Source organism: Rhinolophus sinicus, linkage group LG14 (genome assembly GCF_036562045.2).
Source record: "Rhinolophus sinicus isolate RSC01 linkage group LG14, ASM3656204v1, whole genome shotgun sequence".
Taxonomy (NCBI): Eukaryota; Metazoa; Chordata; class Mammalia; order Chiroptera; family Rhinolophidae; genus Rhinolophus; species Rhinolophus sinicus.
The window spans coordinates 49839562-49859964 of NC_133763.1; the positions used below are offsets into that span (position 1 = coordinate 49839562).

At 48.1% G+C, this 20403-nt stretch overlaps 2 protein-coding genes across 4 annotated transcripts; both read left to right on the forward strand.

The window, feature by feature from the left end:
• The first annotated feature begins 3242 nt into the window (after nt 1-3242).
• LOC141568698 (uncharacterized) lies at nt 3243-3467 on the forward strand. Its single transcript, XM_074319319.1, has one exon. The coding sequence runs from the start codon at nt 3243-3245 to the stop codon at nt 3465-3467; it is 225 nt and encodes a 74-aa protein (XP_074175420.1).
• Nucleotides 3409-17483, forward strand: BCL9 (BCL9 transcription coactivator). 3 transcript variants are annotated; one of them, XM_019740028.2, is made up of 7 exons: nt 3409-3542; nt 4508-4824; nt 5919-6108; nt 7050-7149; nt 9817-12058; nt 13283-13543; nt 15093-17483. In XM_019740028.2, exons 1-7 carry the CDS (start codon nt 3490-3492, stop codon nt 16208-16210), a joined length of 4281 nt encoding a protein of 1426 aa, XP_019595587.2. In that variant the 5' UTR covers nt 3409-3489; the 3' UTR covers nt 16211-17483. The 3 variants fall into 3 exon arrangements, with proteins under 3 accessions (XP_019595587.2, XP_019595589.2, XP_019595590.2); XM_019740030.2 differs by having other exon boundaries at nt 15129-17483; XM_019740031.2 differs by having other exon boundaries at nt 4508-4602.
• Nucleotides 17484-20403: the final 2920 nt, after the last annotated feature.

Consider the following 20403-nt stretch of genomic DNA (forward strand, 5'->3'; position numbering starts at 1 on the left):
AGGTTAGAGGAGTGGCCAGTGGTGACCTTAACAAAAATAGTGGCTTCTATGATCTGTGGGTGGAAGTTGGTTGGAAATGGTTAAAGGGTGAATGGCAAGTAAGGAAGTGTCAACTCTGTGGAAAACTTGGCTCTGAAGGGGAATAGAATGCTAGAGCTGGGTTTTGTTTTAATGGGCTATTTTCTGTGTTTCAATAATAGAGAAGAACGAGGAGACAGGCACTGATGAAAATAGGTTTGCTGATTTGCTGGTGAGGACATCCTGCCTGGTGACGTCTCTTCTCCCGGTAAAGTCCTGGGCAAGACCTGAAGTGGGGAGGGAGCGAGGAGGTGACAGTGATGGAGAAGGTGTGAAGGGATGTTAGGCAGAGGGTGAGTGAGCTTTCTGGGCAGTGGTAGTCACAGGAGGAGTTGGCCCGAGTGCTGAGGCTGTGTGCTGAATGAATCCTGTTTGTGTCCCAGCTCACCTTGTCCCCAAGGCCCCGAACGCCAGCTCTCCCTCTTACTAAGGTAGGACTGACTCGGGTACGACCCAACTTACTTGGGCAAATCACTTCACATTTTCGAGCCTCAGTTTTCTCATCTGCAAAATAGGGGTAATGGTGGTTCCTGCCTTCTGGGGTGGTTGTGAGTGAGTTAGTATGTATGGACAGTGCTTAAAAGAGTGCCTGACACACAGTTAGTAAATGTTTTAAGTGTTATTTAAGAAGAAAAGGAAATGTACATAGAGATCTAAGGAGTTAGGAGAGTTAGTTATATTGGGGGAAATCTCTTTCTGGCTATAATTAGCCATTCTGTGGAAGATCTTTTCCAATCCTTAAAAGTGAACAGTTGAGCACCAACGGCAAACATAGGAGCCAAAGAGCGTAATTTCATTCTCTGGAACTATACGATGAGACACTTGGCAGACTTTTTTGGCTTGATTGTTTTAAGTGTCAGGAAGGCTAAAGCTAAAGGTGACTTATTCCAGCAACTCCCTGGGATTAGGGGTTGAAACACCTGGGGTTGTTCCGTCACTAGGTGAACCCACATGCTTATTTCAGCCTTCTGTGCTTCCTCCCCACCCGTAAAATCATGGTAAGGAGACAGCTTAGAGCAAAGAGCGGACTCAGCGAGCACTGACTGGGAACCTGGAGATGCCATTTACACCCGTGGGCTCTGTCCCTTAGTCTCAAATGCCTGTTGAGCAGGTTGGACCGAATTGTGAGAACAAGAAACTATGTAGAACTACTTTCAAAATCAGTGTTTTATGTTCACAGTATTATCATTAGAAATAATCTTTGCTACCAGCTCATCAAAAATGCTGGGCAGATTGAGGTGATTTGATGTTTGTAATGTTTTAAGTTCCTTTAGAAGATGAGGGCAACACAGATGCCAAGTGTTTCTGTTCTGGGAGAAGCTGAGTAAGTCACCGAGGGTCCAACCACATGCTTAGTGCATTATGCTGAGTATTATAGAAAAACCGAAGAACTGGAAAGTTAGGTTCTCGTCTTCAAAGCACGGTCTTCGTAGGGGGGTACAGTATACACATACGATGATTCAGTACGACGTATGACAGTGCTTGAATGTATGCTGCAGACAGAGGTACCGGAGGAAGTTGCAGAAGGGACCCTCATAGGTGGTACCTGCTTTTCTTTTCCTGAGGTCAGTGTTTTCTTATGGTTTTGTCCATGCAAGATGCATTTGCTACTTCCGGTGTACCAGTGATTTCTGATGTTCAGCGAGATATTACAAAATGGTTTGTGATCGCGTGTGTCAAACTTGACAACCACAATCAATTTTATAGTCTAAACTGGAAAAAAAAAAAAAAAGCTTAAGGTGATGGGGGATAAAAATACCACTTTAAATGTCATCAAGACCACAATGTTTTGGGGGATGCTTTCTCCTAAGGTCGGCATAGAAATATTCCATAGCATATTATTCTCGTTCTTTCCCCTGACTTTTTCATTTAAAAAGAAAAACAACGTAACTGTGTGCCCTCAGAACTTCCATAAATTCCTTTCGGTGTCTTAGGTCAAATAGCTGGAACTATTACAAACTTCTAAATGAAAAAAAAAAATAAACATTTCTTACTTGATAATGATTATTCTCGTGCCCAAAATGAAGAACCAGACTCAGTGCCCAAACCTAGAATATTACTGATCTTCCCAATTTTAGTCCAGTTTTTGAGTCTCCCAAAGTATATGTAAGCTGTCACACCCAAGCTACTTCTATCTCCATTTGACTCTTTAGCCACTAATCCTGCATCTAACGTCCTCCTTCTTCTGTCCTGTAACCCATCAGTAAGATCACAAGGTGGGAAGGACGGTGAGAGGACAGTGGTTACAAGGAAACCATATTGGAACTGCCCAAGAAGGAGCAGTGACTGAGGGTATATTTAGTCCAGGCTTCCCTAAATAAAGGGCTTTCTTGTGTCTTCTCTGGCTAGGTTTGGGAATATCGTCTTGACCTTTATGCTTCAAATTAGCCTTGCAAATTGGCTCAAAAGCATCTCTTAGCCATCAAAGATGTTCTTTTACCTTCAGCATTATGGATCACCCCCACGCTTACCCAGGCCTGCAGTGCCTTGTCATTAAGCAGTGAGACCACAAGGCACATACTCGGCACATAATTTAATAGAAAGATCATGGAAATGGGGGCAGAACTGTTTGTATTTGGTGTTGGCTCAATAGTTGATTTCAGAAGTGCCTCGGTTCATGCCTCCCCACCCGAGGCCCTGAGAACATACACATGGATTCATTTGTTTCATGGTTTGCCATCAGGATGGGGTCGTTACATCTCGGTGCCACCGTTTGCCATCAGAGGTGAGACAGCAGGTAGTTGTCATGCCTTTAGAGTCCCCAGTGGTTTCAGAGCATTGTTTTGAAAAAAGAAAAACTCGAGGTTCGGAGGGTTTTATATTCGGAAGTAGAGAAATGTAGGGGAGACCACGTGGCTAACAACAAAAATGTGTTTCTTGAATCTGCTTACGAGCACCTGGTCCAGGATGCTTGGGTGGGAGGCCCGTACGCTTGGCCGCAAGCCTTCGTCCCTCTCGTGCGACTTCACCACCAGAGCCTATTGGCCAGACTACAAACATCGCCCTTTCCTCTACCCCTGAGCAAGCTGAGAAATGATCTAGCTGCTGCGTCGTGGAGGTGGCTAGTGCTTGAACTGTGGCCCTGTTGTAAGGGTGTTTTATGTCTCTGTGTTTTTGCTCCCAACTTTTTTGGGGGTGGCCTTTTCCCGTAGTGTGCCCTGGAGATGCGAGATTTTCCTTTGGCGGCAGGAGGCACACACCCAGAGGATGCTGGAGCTGCGAGGGGAAAGGACCCACTTCCACAGCAGAGGAAAACAAAGAGGAAAAAGGCACACAGGTGGCCAGCGCTAAGGGACGCAGCCAGCAAGCAGTGGGCCCCTGCCACTGCCCTCAGCAGCTGTTTCTGCTGCAGCCCGAGAGGAACTCGGGGAGCCCGTCCCTGTTTGTGACGCAAGCTCAGGATTTCAATCAATGCATTCCAGTAACCCTAAAGTGAGGAACTCTCCGTCAGGAAACACACAGAGGTAAGAGCAAGGGCGGCGCCTGGGGGACGTCGTAGGTGGGCCGCGAACACTCACTGATAGAACAGTACGTGCTGTTAGAAGCCAGCGCGACCCAAATGGGCAAAGAAGAGAAAACAGACAAAGAAATAGCAGTAGAATAATAAACAGGCCACAGTACAGTCATGTTAAGGGTACGTTTATGTTGAGGGTTTTCCTTTGCTGTTCTTTTGTCCATCATCCCCTGACCACTCCTTGCCAAAGCACAAACGAAAGGACCTTACAGACCACCCAGTACAATGTGCTAAACTTGGCAAGTGAGGAGACTGAGGCCTGGAAAGGCACGGGGGCCTAAGGGCTCAGAACTAAAACACCAGCCCCTGCACTCCCACTGCGAACCTTTTCCTCTGGTCCACGCACGGTACTTAAGTTGGTGTTTTAAAATCGTTTTTCTGGGTCCCCCGGGGGCGGTGGTTAGTGGATCTGCTCCAGTGTGATGCTGCTTGTTGGGCTTGGATCCCAGAAGGTTTCCCGAACCTGCCAGTCACAGTGGGTTTCCTCGCTCTCCTAGACCTGCTCGTATTTTCCAGCAGGGAAGTTGGGCTCCCGTTACAGCTGTCCCATGTCATCAGCCGAGGGGTGGGGAGTATTTTGATCTTCACGATGCCTGTTTGTTTACCCTGCGCCAGTCTTAGTCGGAGAGTCACTTCTCTGTGTACATAGAAACCGTTGACAGAAGCCCTGGAGATGGGTCCCCATGTGACTCTAGGGTTCCCGAGACCTGGCAGGCCACTCTGTTCAAGCCTCGTCTCTGGAGGACTCTGAGATGGGAGCAGGGGTGGAGTGAACAAGCAAGTGGCTGACGGGACTTGGGGTGCTTGCTGAGTCCTCGAGGGCTCCTTGACCCATGCTAGCAGCTGCTTGTCCGTGACTTGTGCCGACCAGCTGCGTGTGGTGTCTGACCTCCCTCTGTTGTCTGTCTCTTTTAGTAGCCCTAAGTCAAAGCAGGAGGTGATGGTTCGTCCCCCTACAGTGATGTCCCCATCTGGAAACCCCCAGCTGGATTCCAAATTCTCCAATCAGGGTAAACAGGGGGGCTCAGCCAGCCAATCCCAGCCATCCCCCTGTGACTCCAAGAGTGGGGGCCATACCCCTAAAGCACTCCCTGGCCCAGGTGGGAGCATGGGGCTGAAGAATGGGGCTGGAAATGGTGCCAAGGGCAAGGGGAAAAGGGAGCGAAGTATTTCCGCCGACTCCTTTGATCAGAGAGATCCTGGGACTCCAAACGATGACTCTGACATTAAAGGTATGTCTATAAGATCTTTGAGACTCAGAGGGAAGTAGGTATTCCCGAGGGAAGGATGCCGGAGAGCCCACCAGCCAAGTGGGGAGGGTAGGTGTCAGATTCAGGAGTTTGCCCAGTTTCAGATGGAACTATTTCTTCTCATTCTCCTGCTACCTGAAGAATAGTTTAGAACCACTTGTTGAGGACTCTCGCTCTTGAGGATGCAGTTGTCTCAGGGTTACGCGAGCCTGTCCCACGGCCCTGACCGTGCTCTTCCAGATGTCCTTACCTCCGTGCTCCGTGTACTTCCGTATGGAGCCAGCTGCTCCAGCTGGTCTGTACCAGTGGCCCACACGGGGGTAGCTTTTCTGGCCTCGCCGCCTCGTCTCCATCAGCTTCATCCTCCAACACTTGGCTTTTGTGCTGTGTGGTGGACATCGGGGTGGGCACCAAAGCGGAGTGAACCAACACGAGTACGGGACCAGTGGTGTGGTTTCCGGCTTTTTTCCTCCTGGTATAAAATCCCAAATCCTAACTGCAGGCCAGAACATGAAGTTAGCATTCAAGGAATGGAAGTGTGGCTCCCCAACACAAATTCACAATGAAAACCTGGGTGATCGTTCCCCCATCTTTCCTTCCTCCCTGAGGTGTTTGTGGGAGGCCTCTTAGGTGCTGCGTGCTGGGGGTGACTGGTCAGCAATCCACAAACAGTTGCTGTCCTCAAGGATTTGAGTGTACCTGGACAGCAGAACATTAAACAATTACTGTAAAATTTGATAAATGCTGAAATTGAGAAGTTGAGGGTTGTGGGTTCAGCCAGCAGGGGCATCCAGTCCAGTCTAAGAGGTTCCAAAAACAGTTTCCAGGAAGAAGGGACACATACGCTAGTATCTGAGGGGACGTGTGACAGAGGAGGTGGTGGGGGAAGAGTGCTTTACAATTAGTCATTTCGGGAGAAGCGCATTTCCGTTTTTATGAGTAGGAGAGGTTTCCTCTTAGCAAGGTACTTCCTCCTTGAAATTCTCAGGGTGGGTGTTGTGTTATGATGCTGTATCTGCTGGCAGAAGAAAGTGAGTTGTGTTCTTTGTGTGACGTGCGCCTTTCCGTTGTTTTAGAATGTAATTCTGCCGACCACATAAAGTCCCAGGATTCACAGCACACACCACACTCGATGACCCCGTCAAATGCTACAGCCCCCAGGTCTTCCACCCCCGCCCATGGCCAGACTACTGCCCCAGAGCCCACGCCTGCTCAGAAGACTCCAGCCAAAGTGGTATATGTGTTTTCTACTGAGATGGCCAACAAGTAAGTTGATGGCTGTGATGCGCTATTGGCAGGGCCTGAGTGTTTGGGCACCTACATTCTTATGCCCATGGAAGATTTTTTTTTTTTTGCCCACTTATATTACTATCACTTAAAGTTAACAGCACAGAAAGAGGTGAAATAAAATACGGAACCTCCCCACCCCAACCCCTCGGAGGCAACTATGGATTAGTTACTTCCTTGGCTCTCCTTCCGGAAATGTTTTGTGCTTATACAAACATACATGTGTACCTTTTTAAATGCAAAAGGGATTGATTGTACAATACACTTTTCCGCAACTTATTATTCTTTTTTTAAAAATAACCCAAGTAATACATGTCTGTTTTAGAATAATTAGAAAATACAGATAATTAAAAGGAAAAACAAAATCTTGAATTCAAGATAACTACTGTGAACACTTTGGTATATACTATGTTTCTGGTGGATGGATGGATCAGTGGATTTTTAGTTATTTATAAAAAATGTGAATATACCATACATACAGTTTTCTGACACTTTTTTCACTTTAAGATTTGTCAGTTAATATACAAAGTGAATCTTGACAGCCGTAGATGACCTTTAGGTGGTGTGAGATTTCACTTTCACCCTTCTGGGCTTGGGATTTTGAACTAGGTTTCCCAATAAAATATCCACCATAGTGCCCTGATTTGAGCAAGAAAATCTTGTGGAGGTTTTTTTTGTTTTTAGTGCCTCTTTGGAGATTTGCTAATGGCTATCTTCTGATTTCAGAAGTTCGATGGTAAATGATAGGCATAAATAATGAAAACCTATTTTTCTTGGTTTCTTCTCATGCCACATTTCCCATGGTTCTTTATACTTCTCCTTCCTGTCTCGTACAAGTTCAGTCTGGGGTGAAAGTGCTCTGGACTTACAGTTAGTGAAAGAAACAAGTCCTAGTCTATGCGCCTCCTCTGTCTCTGCAGAGCTGCAGAAGCCGTACTAAAGGGCCAGGTTGAAACGATCGTCTCTTTCCACATCCAGAACATCTCAAACAGCAAGACAGAGAGAAGCACAGCCCCTTTGGTACGTTGTTGTGGAAATGGAATACGGTTTAAAGGGTCTGCAGTGACCGTAAGGGTGAGAGATGGTGAATGTCATTGATAGGGCGATATGCTGCCTTCTGGGCATGTAACCTAATCCTGGTGTCGTATGGTTTGGGGCACGTCACACTGCGCTGGCCTTTCCTACTAGCATGTTGGTACATTGATGAATTACTAGAAGGGAAAATGTGTAAATTAAAAAAGGAGTTAACTTGGATACCTTAGAATTTCTTCACGTAACCATATCTGGGAAAACCTGAAATCAGATCCTGTGTATAGGGCAGGTTTTTTTAAAAAAATAACAAACACTCTTGAGTTAGTTAAAGAACAGGAAAAAGCAACAACTGAAAACTGCAAACATGCTGATGATACCCTAATTAGAGTCTCGGTGACTTTTAAAATGGTTCGTGCTCAGTTCAAAGTGAGAGGACCATCGAATGTTTTTAATTCCTTGATATTTCCAAAATTGTAATAAACCTTAGTCTGCTTCTGTCTGGAATTTAAGCACCTACTGTCAACTACAATAGAAAAAGCTGTTTTAGTACCCGTAGTGTTCCAGACCGAATGAAAAGATATTTCTTACATCTGGCATTGGCAAGGCATTGCACCAAATGCTGTGGGGACACTTAAGAGGTTCAAGACACAGTCCCTGGAAATATAAAAATCTAATACTGGGGTGAATCTTACCCAAGGGAAAAGCTAAATGACAATAAATGACTGAAGTAACAACTCAAGATAAAATAGATGACATTTTGTCTATGTTGTATATCAAAGAAGTCCCTGTCTGTTGACATAACAGAGCTTGCACGGGCTTTCCTAGACTTAGAAAAGGAATTTCACATTCCTCATGCATCTCCACTATGCAAGGGAAGAGGATGGATATGTGTAATGTTTAAAATGTGTGTGTGTGTATGTGTGTGTATGGAAACACACATGTATGTATATATGTATATACACATACACGTATTTTAAAACTATATATGTATACACATACATATTCAAAATTTATATTGTCCTAGGATACATAAAGTACAATGCAAGTCAAATCAACATTTTATTGACTTAGGGACAGATCTGAATGCAGTTTTCACCTCCAACCTTCTCTGGTACTAAATGAAATCAGAAAAGGAGTTAAGAAGGAGGGAGTTGGGGATAGTCAAATCACCATCGCTCCAAATCTAAAATAGGATGGTACTAAACTATTTTTTTGTGTGATAGGAAACCAGTGCCCACCTACAACACACAAATAAAACCTGGCCAACAAAATGAAACTTAAAATGGCACTGGAAGCAAGTGGAGGTGACCTCCACTCTCCAGTTAAGGCATCGGGCGTGGAGGACACTTTGCCCGTACAGGGTCCCACAGGTCAGCCAGGCTGACCCACGCCGATCTCTGTCTGCAGACATGTGCAGGGATACGCGCAGGGGAAGCGTTTACACACAGTCACAGAATATGAGTCCTAGAAGTTATGTCTGGTGTGTATGCAACACAAACTGTTCCTACGCAGAGATACACATAATGACTCGTGTACAAGTTTGCACACAGGTAAACATTCCAGAGAGGAGGTGGGGAGGTAAGTAAGAGCCTTAGGGGTTTGGAAATGCAGGCTGGATTAAGTGAACAGGTAGAAGCAAATGAACACTGCAAAGGGACCGCGCAGCTCCCTGGAGGCTGGTGAAAGCTTCCTGAGGCTGGGCCCTCCCACTCCTCAGTACCTCCAGGGTGCCAGGGATTTGACCCGGGACATGTACGTACGTCCCTCTTCCAAACACCTACCAGCATCCGTGTCACCTGCCGTAGGTGAGAGTGCTTTTACCCAGGACTCAGTGTAGCATTGGTACTTAATAAATAATAATAAGGCGATCATCCAGCCTGTGAAAAGGGCAGTGTGCTGTCTATTGGAAAGAACAGATCAAGAGACACCACGAGCGAGATAGCCTCAGATTTCTCCACAGACGCTTCCTGCCTGCAGATTATCTTACTACAGTTAATGTACAAATTCTTATCAAATATGGAATCAGTGATCACAAACTGAAAACAGAAACCAGAGATGTCAGGCCCCCTGGAAACTCAAGGAGAGGAGTACGTTGGTTGTCACCCTGCCAGAGGAGACACTGAAACGGGGCGGCCTTGCCTGCTGCCTCTGGCTGGTAGGGGACCGAGCTGTGACAGGTACTTTCTCTTTCAGTTGAAAACATCAGGCCTGTTGATTGGCAGTGAGACGTCTGCAGACCTAGTTGTACTTTCGGGGAAAAGAAAAAGGTGTTAGGTATAGCCTCCCACATACCAAGAAACTAATCTCACCCTGAATCGGAAACACATAGTAGATACGTGATATCAGACCTGTTCCTCGAAATAGATACTCAGATGTATTCGCTTTGGCAGACCGGCCCTCCCCTGGCATGCCTATATGCTTATTGACACCTGATCTTCAGCGAGGGGAAGAGGCTGCTATTTGACAGTAAAGTGGGGAGAAAGAAAAATCAAAATGTCTCCATGTCCAAAGTGGGGTTGGACATGAGCAATTTCTGCCGCAAGTGTCAGTGTAGATTTATGTGACTGGGACGAGTCCTTTATAACGTATCTTGCTCTTTGAATCACCCTTCTGTTCAATTTACCCATGATTTGTGAAAATCTCATTTATCTTCAGAACACACAGATATCTGCCCTTCGGAATGATCCGAAGCCTCTCCCACAGCAGCCCCCAGCTCCAGCCAACCAGGACCAGAATTCTTCCCAGAACACCAGACTGCAGCCAACTCCACCCATTCCGGCACCAGCACCCAAGCCTGCCGCCCCGCCACGTCCCCTGGACGGGGGTAGTCCCGGGGTAGAAAACAAACTGATTCCTTCTGTCGCCAGTCCTGCCAGCTCCGCTCCACTGCCCCCAGACGGCGCCGGGCCCAACTCGACACCCAATAACCGAGCAGTGACCCCTATCTCCCAGGGGGGCGATAGTTCTTCAGCAGATCCCAAAGCCCCTCCACCTCCACCAGTGTCCAGTGGAGAGCCCCCCACGCTGGGGGAGAACCCCGACGGTCTGTCTCAGGAGCAGCTGGAGCACCGGGAGCGCTCCTTACAAACGCTCAGAGATATCCAACGAATGCTCTTCCCTGATGAGAAAGAATTTACCGGAGGACAAAGTGGGGGACCCCAGCAGAACAGTGGCGTATTAGACGGACCTCAGAAAAAACCAGAAGGGCCGATACAGGCCATGATGGCTCAATCCCAAAGCCTAGGTAAGGGACCTGGGTCCCGGACAGACGTGGGAGCTCCATTTGGCCCTCAAGGACACAGAGACGTGCCCTTTGCTCCAGATGAAATGGTTCCACCTTCCATGAACTCGCAGCCTGGGCCCCTAGGCCCCGACCACCTGGATCACATGACCCCTGAGCAGATAGCGTGGCTGAAGCTGCAGCAGGAGTTTTACGAAGAGAAGAGGAGGAAGCAGGAGCAAGTGGTCGTGCAGCAGTGCTCCCTGCAGGACATGATGGCCCATCAGCACGGGCCCCGGGGCGTGGTCCGAGGCCCCCCCCCTCCGTACCAGATGACCCCCAGCGAGGGCTGGGGGCCTGGGGGTGCAGAGCCATTTGCCGATGGGCTCAACATGCCACATTCTCTGCCTCCGAGGGGTATGGCCCCCCACCCCAACCTGCCAGGGGGCCAGATGCGCCTCCCCGGCTTTGCAGGAATGATAACCTCTGAAATGGAGGGGCCGAATGTCCCCACCCCGGCTTCTAGACCAGGGCTTTCTGGAGTCAGTTGGCCAGATGATGTGCCAAAAATCCCAGACGGTCGAACCTTCCCGCCTGGCCAGGGCGTCTTCAGTGGTCCCGGCCGAGGGGAACGCTTCCCCAACCCCCAAGGATTGTCCGAAGAGATGTTTCAACAGCAGCTGGCAGAGAAACAGCTGGGTCTCCCCCCGGGCATGAGCATCGAAGGCATCAGGCCCAACATGGACATGAGCCGCATGATCCCAGCCCCCCAGCGACACCTGGAGCCTGGGAATAACCCCATTTTCCCTCGAATACCAGTTGAGGGTCCTCTGAGTCCTTCCAGGGGTGACTTTCCAAAAGGAATGCCCCCCCAGATGGGCCCTGGTCGGGACCTTGAGTTTGGGATGGTTCCTACTGGCATGAAGGGAGACGTCAGTCTAAATGTCAACATGGGATCCAACTCTCAGATGATACCTCAGAAGATGAGAGAGGCTGGGGCGGGCCCTGAGGACATGCTGAAGTTACGCCCCGGTGGTGCAGACATGCTGCCTGCTCAGCAGAAGATGGTACCCCTGCCATTTGGTGAGCACCCTCAGCAAGAATATGGCATGGGCCCCAGGCCATTCCTTCCCATGTCTCAGGGTCCAGGTGGCAGCAGTGGCTTGCGGAATCTCAGAGAACCAATTGGGCCCGACCAAAGGACTAACAGCCGGCTCAGTCATATGCCACCACTACCTCTCAACCCTTCCAGTAATCCCACTAGCCTCAACACAGCTCCTCCAGTGCAGCGCGGCCTGGGGCGGAAGCCTTTGGATATATCTGTGGCAGGCAGCCAGGTGCACTCCCCAGGCATTAACCCTCTGAAATCTCCCACGATGCGCCAAGTCCAGTCACCGATGCTGGGCTCGCCTTCTGGGAACCTCAAGTCCCCCCAGACTCCATCGCAGCTGGCAGGCATGCTGGCGGGCCCAGCTGCTGCTGCTTCCATTAAATCCCCTCCTGTCTTGGGGTCTGCTGCTGCTTCGCCTGTTCACCTCAAGTCTCCATCACTTCCTGCCCCATCACCTGGATGGACCTCCTCTCCAAAACCTCCCCTTCAGAGTCCGGGGATCCCTCCAAACCATAAAGCTCCCCTCACCATGGCCTCCCCTGCCATGCTGGGGAGCGTGGAATCAGGTCAGTGTGCTCACATCGCTGGGGGACCTGGGAGCTTAGACATTGCCAAAACCTGTTGTATTTCCTTCAAGAAAACTGGTGTCCTAACTTGATTATGCAACCCGAGGTGACAGCCTTTGCCAAGATGGATGTATTTGTGGCATAGTGCGTGGTCAGTGCTTCCATGGGGTTATGAGCAAGTGTCCCGTCCTGTCAAAGATACACGGGCTCTTAGTGCAGAATTTATCAGATAGGACAGTTCAAAGGAGGAGGGAAAAATGGGAAATCTGTGTCATTTCACAGAATCATTTACATTTGTACAGTGAACACGTTGCTGAAATAAAATGTCTTAACAGTGGATAAATACGGCTTCCCACCCACCCCCTTCAGGGGGCTGCCCTCAAATCAGCACATTCTGAGGATAATCCCAAGCGAAGAGGGGAGGCTGCCGAGAGATTTGAGTGGTTTTCGTTAATACGTGTTGACACAGAAACAGTTACCAAAATCTTAGTAGACTGCTGTTCTCACAGGTCAGCTGCAGCTGATTAGTATTTTCTTCTTGGGAGAAGCTCTCACTGATGATGGTGGTTTGGTGAATGGGACCAGAGGTGGTCAGGAGAAGATGAGTACTGAGGTATAAATACTAGGTCCAAGCCATATCCACTTGAGAAAGGCTAGAATCAGAATTGGGGGAGGTTGATCCTCCCAAGCCAAAGTGTGAGTCTCTGTTGGACCACGGTCCACAGCAGGCGTTCGGTGGAACACCCCCCTCAGACCTTCCTAGTTCAAACACCTTGTTGTGGGAATGAATCAAGAGCATGTGTAGTGTGGTGTGGCTCATACCTGGGGGCAGATCACTAGTCTGGCTCCACAGCAGACTGGTCCCTGAGTCGAATTCTAAATTGCGATTGGCAAGGGAACAAGCCACTTATTTCGCGTTGTTTTCGGTGTCGTAGTTGTCTGCAAACCAGGTTTTTCCCGAGCTTGAGCTAATATTTCTAATGCGTTCTTGGTGTGTTTGTCTTCCCCTCTGCGATCCATCACCCCCACATCTCGCGGCCATCTCCCTCTGCACACACACCGAGCTTGACTAGGAGATTGATGATTTGCGTCGCAGGTCTAATAACACTGTCCCGTTCATCTGTCTCATCCTGGCCTTGCTACCTCATAATCACAGGCCCGCTCGCCTTCAAGAGGCATCTAATTCGCTGCCCATTTTTGTTTTCTTTCGCTGTGTTCTCCTAGGGGGCCCCCCACCTCCTACAGCCAGCCAGTCTGCCTCTGTGAACATCCCGGGAAGTCTCCCCTCTAGCACACCTTACACGATGCCTCCAGAGCCGACCCTGTCCCAGAACCCACTGTCCATTATGATGTCGCGAATGTCCAAGTTTGCAATGCCCAGTTCCACCCCATTATACCACGATGCCATCAAGACTGTGGCCAGCTCAGACGACGACTCCCCTCCAGCTCGTTCTCCCAACTTGCCATCAATGAATAACATGCCAGGTAAGACATCAGGAAGCTGGGATCTGGAGCTGACGTAGGACAAGAGAAGCTTCTCGCATGTTTTCTCGACAGCTGTAGACCTCAGTAGATGGAGGTTCGACAAGTTGAAAAGTATACCACCAAAGTCAGTTTTCAGTAGAATTAAAGTGTCTTGACTAGAGAAGATAATGACAGTTTTTTATTGGCTCGATTCAGTAAATGCTTATAAGAAAACAGTTTCCTTACAGAAGTTCTGATGCTTTGGTGTGTGTGTGGGGGGGGGGAGGGGGTCCTCCTAGAGCGATACTGAAAGCAGTTTCTTTTTAACATGCTGATTGGAATGTCTTTAGTTCCCAAATATTTTCCTGGACGGGCAGCCTCAAACCACAAGCGGCTGCAAGATTTCAGATAGTGGAAAGCCCCTGTTTCCTAGAGAAGCACTTTCTTTAGGACAAGAGAGAAAATTTCTCCCTTCCGTACCGTTCACTCCTACACCTCCTGCCCCTGCAAATCTCACTGCCGGGGAATGACCTGAGATGGTGAAGGTGATCTGCAAAGAGACTGTGACTTTTCCGCCCCGGTTTTGGCTCCAGTTCCATTGTGATTCTGTGTTTCTCCAAAAATAAGACCTAGCCAGACACTTAGCTCTAATGCGTCTTTTGGAGCAAAAATTACTATAAGACCCGGTCTTATTTTACTATAATATAAGACCAGGTATAATGTAATATAACATATAATACATTAATATAAGTATAATATAAAATATATGATATAATTATAATATAATACCGGGTCTTATATTAATTTTTGCTCCAAAAGATGCACTAGAGCTGATTGTCCGGCTAGGTCTTATTTTTTGGGAAACAATTGTTAGGAATGCTCCTTATTGATCAGTAATCCCAATTAATCAGGGTAGGCCTTGCTCTGTAGACAGCACAAGCCACCATCCTTACTACTCTCAGTGCTAATTCCATAGACCAAATACATATATTAATGTCCCAGAGACTAGTAGAATCTGCATGCTTTTCTTCTGCATACAAAGTTTTTTCTTTAACGTTTCATAGAACCGAGACTGAAGTGCTCTCTCTGTGAGGCAGTGTAACTGGATGATGTCCGATGTCAGTTGATGAAGGCCTGTTTGGTTTCCTTGTTGTGGTTATTTCTGAGTCTTGGATTTGTAGGTCTGCTTCATCCTCTTTCTCCAAAACGGACCGTACTCCGGTCGTTCAGACAAATTGTTTGCTTCCATATTAAATGTCTCCAGTGAAGACGACTATATCATTTGCATATTAATTTGTGACATTTGTTCATACAGGAGACTTCCTTCCTAGTTGTCTTCTGCCTGCTCTTACATCAGACAGTTGAAGACTCAGTAGTGTGCTGTGTCACAGAGCTGTTGGTTTGTGTGCCCCGGAAGGTATTCTGACCTTACTGAGGGCAAGGCTTGTGTGTGCTGTGCTTTCCCAGAACAGTTCCATGCACATTTGAGGCACAATCATTTTCTCATTAATGTGATTTATTACAGTTGCTTTTGGTTAAGTTGATTTCTTTGATATCTTTCTTTTTCTAGGAATGGGCATTAATACACAGAATCCTCGAATTTCAGGTCCAAACCCCGTGGTTCCGATGCCAACCCTCAGCCCAATGGGAATGACCCAGCCGCTTTCTCACTCCAATCAGATGCCCTCTCCGAATGCCATGGGACCCAACATACCTCCTCATGGGGTCCCAATGGGGCCGGGCCTGATGTCACACAATCCTATCATGGGGCACGGGTCCCAGGAGCCTCCGATGGTACCTCAAGGACGGATGGGCTTTCCCCAGGGCTTCCCTCCGGTACAGTCTCCTCCACAGCAGGTTCCATTCCCTCACAACGGCCCCAGTGGGGGGCAGGGCAACTTCCCAGGAGGTATGGGTTTCCCAGGAGAAGGTCCCCTTGGCCGCCCCAGCAACCTGCCCCAGAGTTCAACAGATGCAGCACTTTGCAAGCCTGGAGGCCCAGGGGGTCCTGACTCCTTCGCTGTCCTGGGGAACAGCATGCCTTCAGTGTTTACAGACCCGGATCTGCAGGAGGTCATCCGACCTGGAGCCACCGGAATTCCTGAGTTTGATCTGTCTCGCATTATTCCATCCGAGAAGCCTAGCCAGACACTGCAATATTTCCCTCGAGGGGAAGTCCCAGGCCGTAAACAGCCGCAAGGGCCTGGGCCTGGGTTTTCGCACATGCAGGGGATGATGGGCGACCAAGCCCCCAGGATGGGACTAGCATTACCTGGCATGGGAGGTCCAGGGCCCGTGGGAACTCCGGACATCCCCCTTGGCACAGCTCCATCCATGCCAGGCCACAACCCAATGAGACCACCAGCCTTTCTCCAGCAAGGCATGATGGGACCTCACCACCGGATGATGTCACCAGCACAACCGACAATGCCCGGCCAGCCCACCCTGATGAGCAATCCAGCTGCTGCCGTGGGCATGATTCCTGGCAAGGATCGGGGGCCTGCTGGGCTCTACACCCACCCTGGGCCTGTGGGCTCTCCAGGCATGATGATGTCCATGCAGGGCATGATGGGACCCCAACAGAACATCATGATTCCCCCACAGATGAGGCCCCGGGGCATGGCCACTGACGTGGGCATGGGTGGCTTTAGCCAAGGACCTGGCAACCCAGGAAACATGATGTTTTAAGCTGCTAAGAATGGATGTGCCGACCCTTGTCAAGATGAGATTCCAGATCCTGAGGGCTGCTTCGGGGGAGTTCCAGGAGACTGTTGGTCATGCAATAGGAGAACAGAGACCCGGGGGCTGCTGTGGGGGAGGGGGGAACTCGAGAATGTATGGATTTACCTAAAAACAAATGATTCATTTAATCAACAGGTGTGTTTTTTTTAAGATTTATTTTTTAAAGATTATTTTTGTGGACTTGGGTATCCCATGATGGCACCTCCTTTTGGGAATTGGTAGCCGTGCTTTGAGAATTGCCATCGGTCATGTGTTGCACCGTTCTCTGTATGTTTACGTCCTTTGGACTGGCTTCTCCCAGGATTCTTTGCTGGTTTTGTTGTTTTTTTGCTTTGGGCTTTATTTTGTGTGTGTGTGTACTGTACTATATTGTCAAAGGGATTTTAGCAGAGACTTGAGTCTTTGGGACAAGAGGAGAACAGGAATGCTGGGCCGTTTACTTTTAGGTGGAGAATCCATCTTCAGACCTTTGGACTCTTTTCTTTCAACTCCAGTGTATAGAAAAACCAAACTACGACCTCAGAGCAGAGTATTAATGAAAAGCACAAAAAAAAAAAAAGGAACTAAGTTCAGCGAGGGGTGGGGGGAGGGGGGAAATTTTTCTTTTTAAAAATAATGACGTTTAGGACATTTGTTTTTCAGTTCAGGTGCTCTTCAGCACTCTCTCTCCCAGTCTGCAAACCCACCGTCACGTTTTTCTCTTGTTTTCCCTCCCCTCTCCTTCCCCACCTCCTTGGTTCAGTGTGTTTCGTTCCCCTGTGCCCTCCTCCCCCACCACGGGTGACCCCTGCTTCCCTCCTTCTTTTTCCCTTTGGCAGCTGCAATACATGGTGTTCCTTTGGGGAAAATCAATCTAACGATAACGAAGCCTCGCCTTGCGTGCCGGGGGTGGTCCCGGCTGCCGGAGGGAGAGGCCTGTCTTTGGGATGCTCAAGGGTCTTTTCCCTTCGTCTTCTCTTCCCCAACATGCCCTTCCCTGCCCGCCTGGTTTTCGTCCTCCTTTTCTTAGGAATTCCCAAGTGAATTTTATTAATGTGGGAGTGGAACAGATGCTAAAAGCTACCCAGGATTTTGTTTTTTTGTTTTTAATTTTCTGGTTCCTTCCTTTCCCCGCCCTCCCATGCGTAAAACGTTCTGTGTAACCTCCATTAAATTTGGTACAAAACCACTCACCAGAGCTGTGGTGTCAGAAAAATAAAATATATTGTTTCTTACAAAATTGAGCAGCCTTTTTTTGTTCACTTGGATTCCTGTGTGTTTAGTGTTGGGCACATGAGTTGCCACGTGACCCAGGAGCATAATGTCTTTGTATTGGAGGTGATTGGCGGTGCGGGTTGGGGACAGTGTGCCAAGTGCCAGAGGAGGCTTCTCCCTTGCTGTTGAGTGACTTCACACCCCTTTATCCCATCCTGTGCCTGTCTCCGCCGTGACATTTTAGCTATGGGCAGAGGCGCAGCCCTGGCATCCATTGCTGACAGTTACCTCTCGAGGCGATTAATAGTCTTGACTAGGAATTTTTGTGAGCGCCAATTCAATGGTGTGAAGTAATTAGGAAGGCCAAAGATATATTTAGTCACTTGAATAGGCTATGAAACGTCCCTGGATCTTGTTAAGGAACAAGGTTCTTACTATTCTCACCACACATGCAAGCCCTGGGTTTCCACAGCCTGTGAGCTTGGGGTCCGTTCTGCCAGCCGAGTGTGCCCGGTGCCAGCCCTGCTCGGTCTGTATAGCCCACGCCTTCAGCTCGTCAGTGCGTGTCCTGCTCGGGACATGTCCAAGGGACTCGCTGTTTGTCTTTCTGCACGGTTGGGTTTGTTCTGGGTTGTGTATTTGAGTTGTAGGCATTTTTAGTGGAGTGAGTGGGCGTCTGTGCATGTTTGTTCTGAGGTAAGAACCTCGGTGAGGAGGGGCAGGTGCCAAGTGTCTACAGACAAACGGGGACAAATTGGTGTCCCACCACCTGAGAAGTGGTTTTGAGAGCTGTTTTTTCTTCCACCTTCAGCAGCCCTGTCTTCTCAGTTTAAGAATTCTGACACAATCAGATCTATTCAGATGGCCCTGGGTGGTGAAAATTTTATGTTGTGGAGAAATTAGGAGAAGAAAATGAGGACTTTTGTTTCAGGAATTTAGCCAGACTCAGATTCTCTGGCTTTGAAGTATATAGAACAGGGAAATGGCTACGCATGGGCGCGTGAGAGGAGAGCAGGTCGGGCCTGGCATTGGTCCACTGGTCTGGCTTCTTGGGCAGCCCTACTCCTTGCTGCAGGTAAAGGCGCTGTGGTCACTAACGGTGTGTGGTCCCATTGTCACTGTCCCAAGGACAGAGCCCAAGGCTGGCAGCTGGTGGACCCCAGCCGGCATCTGGGGATGTCGCCCCCTGCTGGAGGACCTGCCACAGTGCAAATCAGCTCCCCCATTTCCAAGTACGCAGCTGTTTCAAAAAGACCCTTTCATAAATTTTCATTCATTTACATTATCATCATATACCCACACATTTCATCATGACAATATCTGACAAACTAGGTTCATTTGGGGTTTAAATATAACCATTTCTCATTTACTAAGATTGCTATGAAATAAATTCGTATTCAAGAGATGGATGCTATTGCGTAGAGAACTAAAGGTGCAAGATTTTCCAAAAGCAGTGAAAGGATGATAAAGACATTTCATGCCAGCACGATCCTGTGAAAACCTAGCTTGAATGGAGGAAATGCAATAGTGATGTGTTTCTTCATTGCAGGATAAACAACTGCATTGTTTCTTAGGGACTAACAAGGGGTATGTGGTATTTGCCCTAAAACAATGAAATACAAAATTTCCTTTTCAAAAGACAATCATAAATGAAAGCAAACGAATTTAGGCGTCGCACAAGGGTGGGCATGAGAAAATAACAAATTTTGAAACAACAATTTTACATATTTTAAAACTATTCTCAAAAAAAAAAAAAATCGATCCAAACTTTCTCCCAGCCTCCTTCCTTTCCTGCTGTCCTCAGGGCCACCTTCGTGGGTGTGTGACCTGTGCCACTGCGCAGGGCACTAGCTTGGATTAACGTTCTGCTGTCACTTTCTGAAATTCTGAATAATCTTTGAATCGGGAACCCCACATTTCCGTTTTGCACCAGGCCCCAAAAATTCTGTAGCTGGTTCTGGCTGTTGTGAGTAGGAGAAATCATAGCAGCCCGGGTGGGTGATGCTGGCTGGCACCCTGGTCTCTATCTTGATTCTTACTTTCTCCTTCCCATTGGCCAGGAGTGACCCCGGCAGGATGGTTGCTGTGTTCCATTTAAACTGTCTACACTGTAGTCATTTCCTTTTCCTTTTCTGAGGACTTTCAAAGCGCTGAGAGCAGAGGGAAGCTGTAGGGAACGCAAGGACTCATTTATTCAGCAACCATTTAGAGAGCGCCTCCTGTGTGTCAACTGTGCTAATACTCGGAGGAGGAAATACGTGTGTAAATTGGTCATTACAATACGATCTGATCGTTACGATAGTGAAAGTGTGGAGTGAGTGCAACAGGCCAGAAGGCGCAGTGAAGCCTCAATGGAAAGGTGATATTTTGAGTTTACTGTTGAAGGAGGGAGCGTTTCCTGGGTGGAGGGTAGTGGTAGGCATTTAAGCAGAAAGTGGGAGCAGCAAGGGCCTGCCTGCTGAAGTGATGGGCTTTTTAAGGGAGCTAAGAAATGAGCCTAGAGTGAGAGGGCAGGTCACAGAGAACCCGGTGTGGCCCACCAAGGAGTTGGAACTTCAAAATTTTAAGCAAGGGAATCGGGTGATCAGATTGGCTCTTCAGAAAGCTTATTGCAGTGGCACGTGGATGACAGGACGGGTGGGGGTGGGCTGAGAAAACCATAGGAAGGTCACTTGCAAAAACTTGCTTATTCTACAAAATCCTTAGACTCATCTCTTTGGCTTTCAAAAACATCAAATTATACATATTTCCCATGCTGTTTAGATAACTTGAGCCTCACTGCTGCTTTCTTTTCTCTAACCCAGGCCAGTAATTTTTTTCAAAGTCACAAACCCTTCTATTTAAGAAAAGTCATGGACTCTTCATTTGGTGGTAAAATTTTAATGGCACATTTAAAGCAAACGGTGTATAGAGCACAAAACCCAGTTCGTGGCCAAACATTTTAG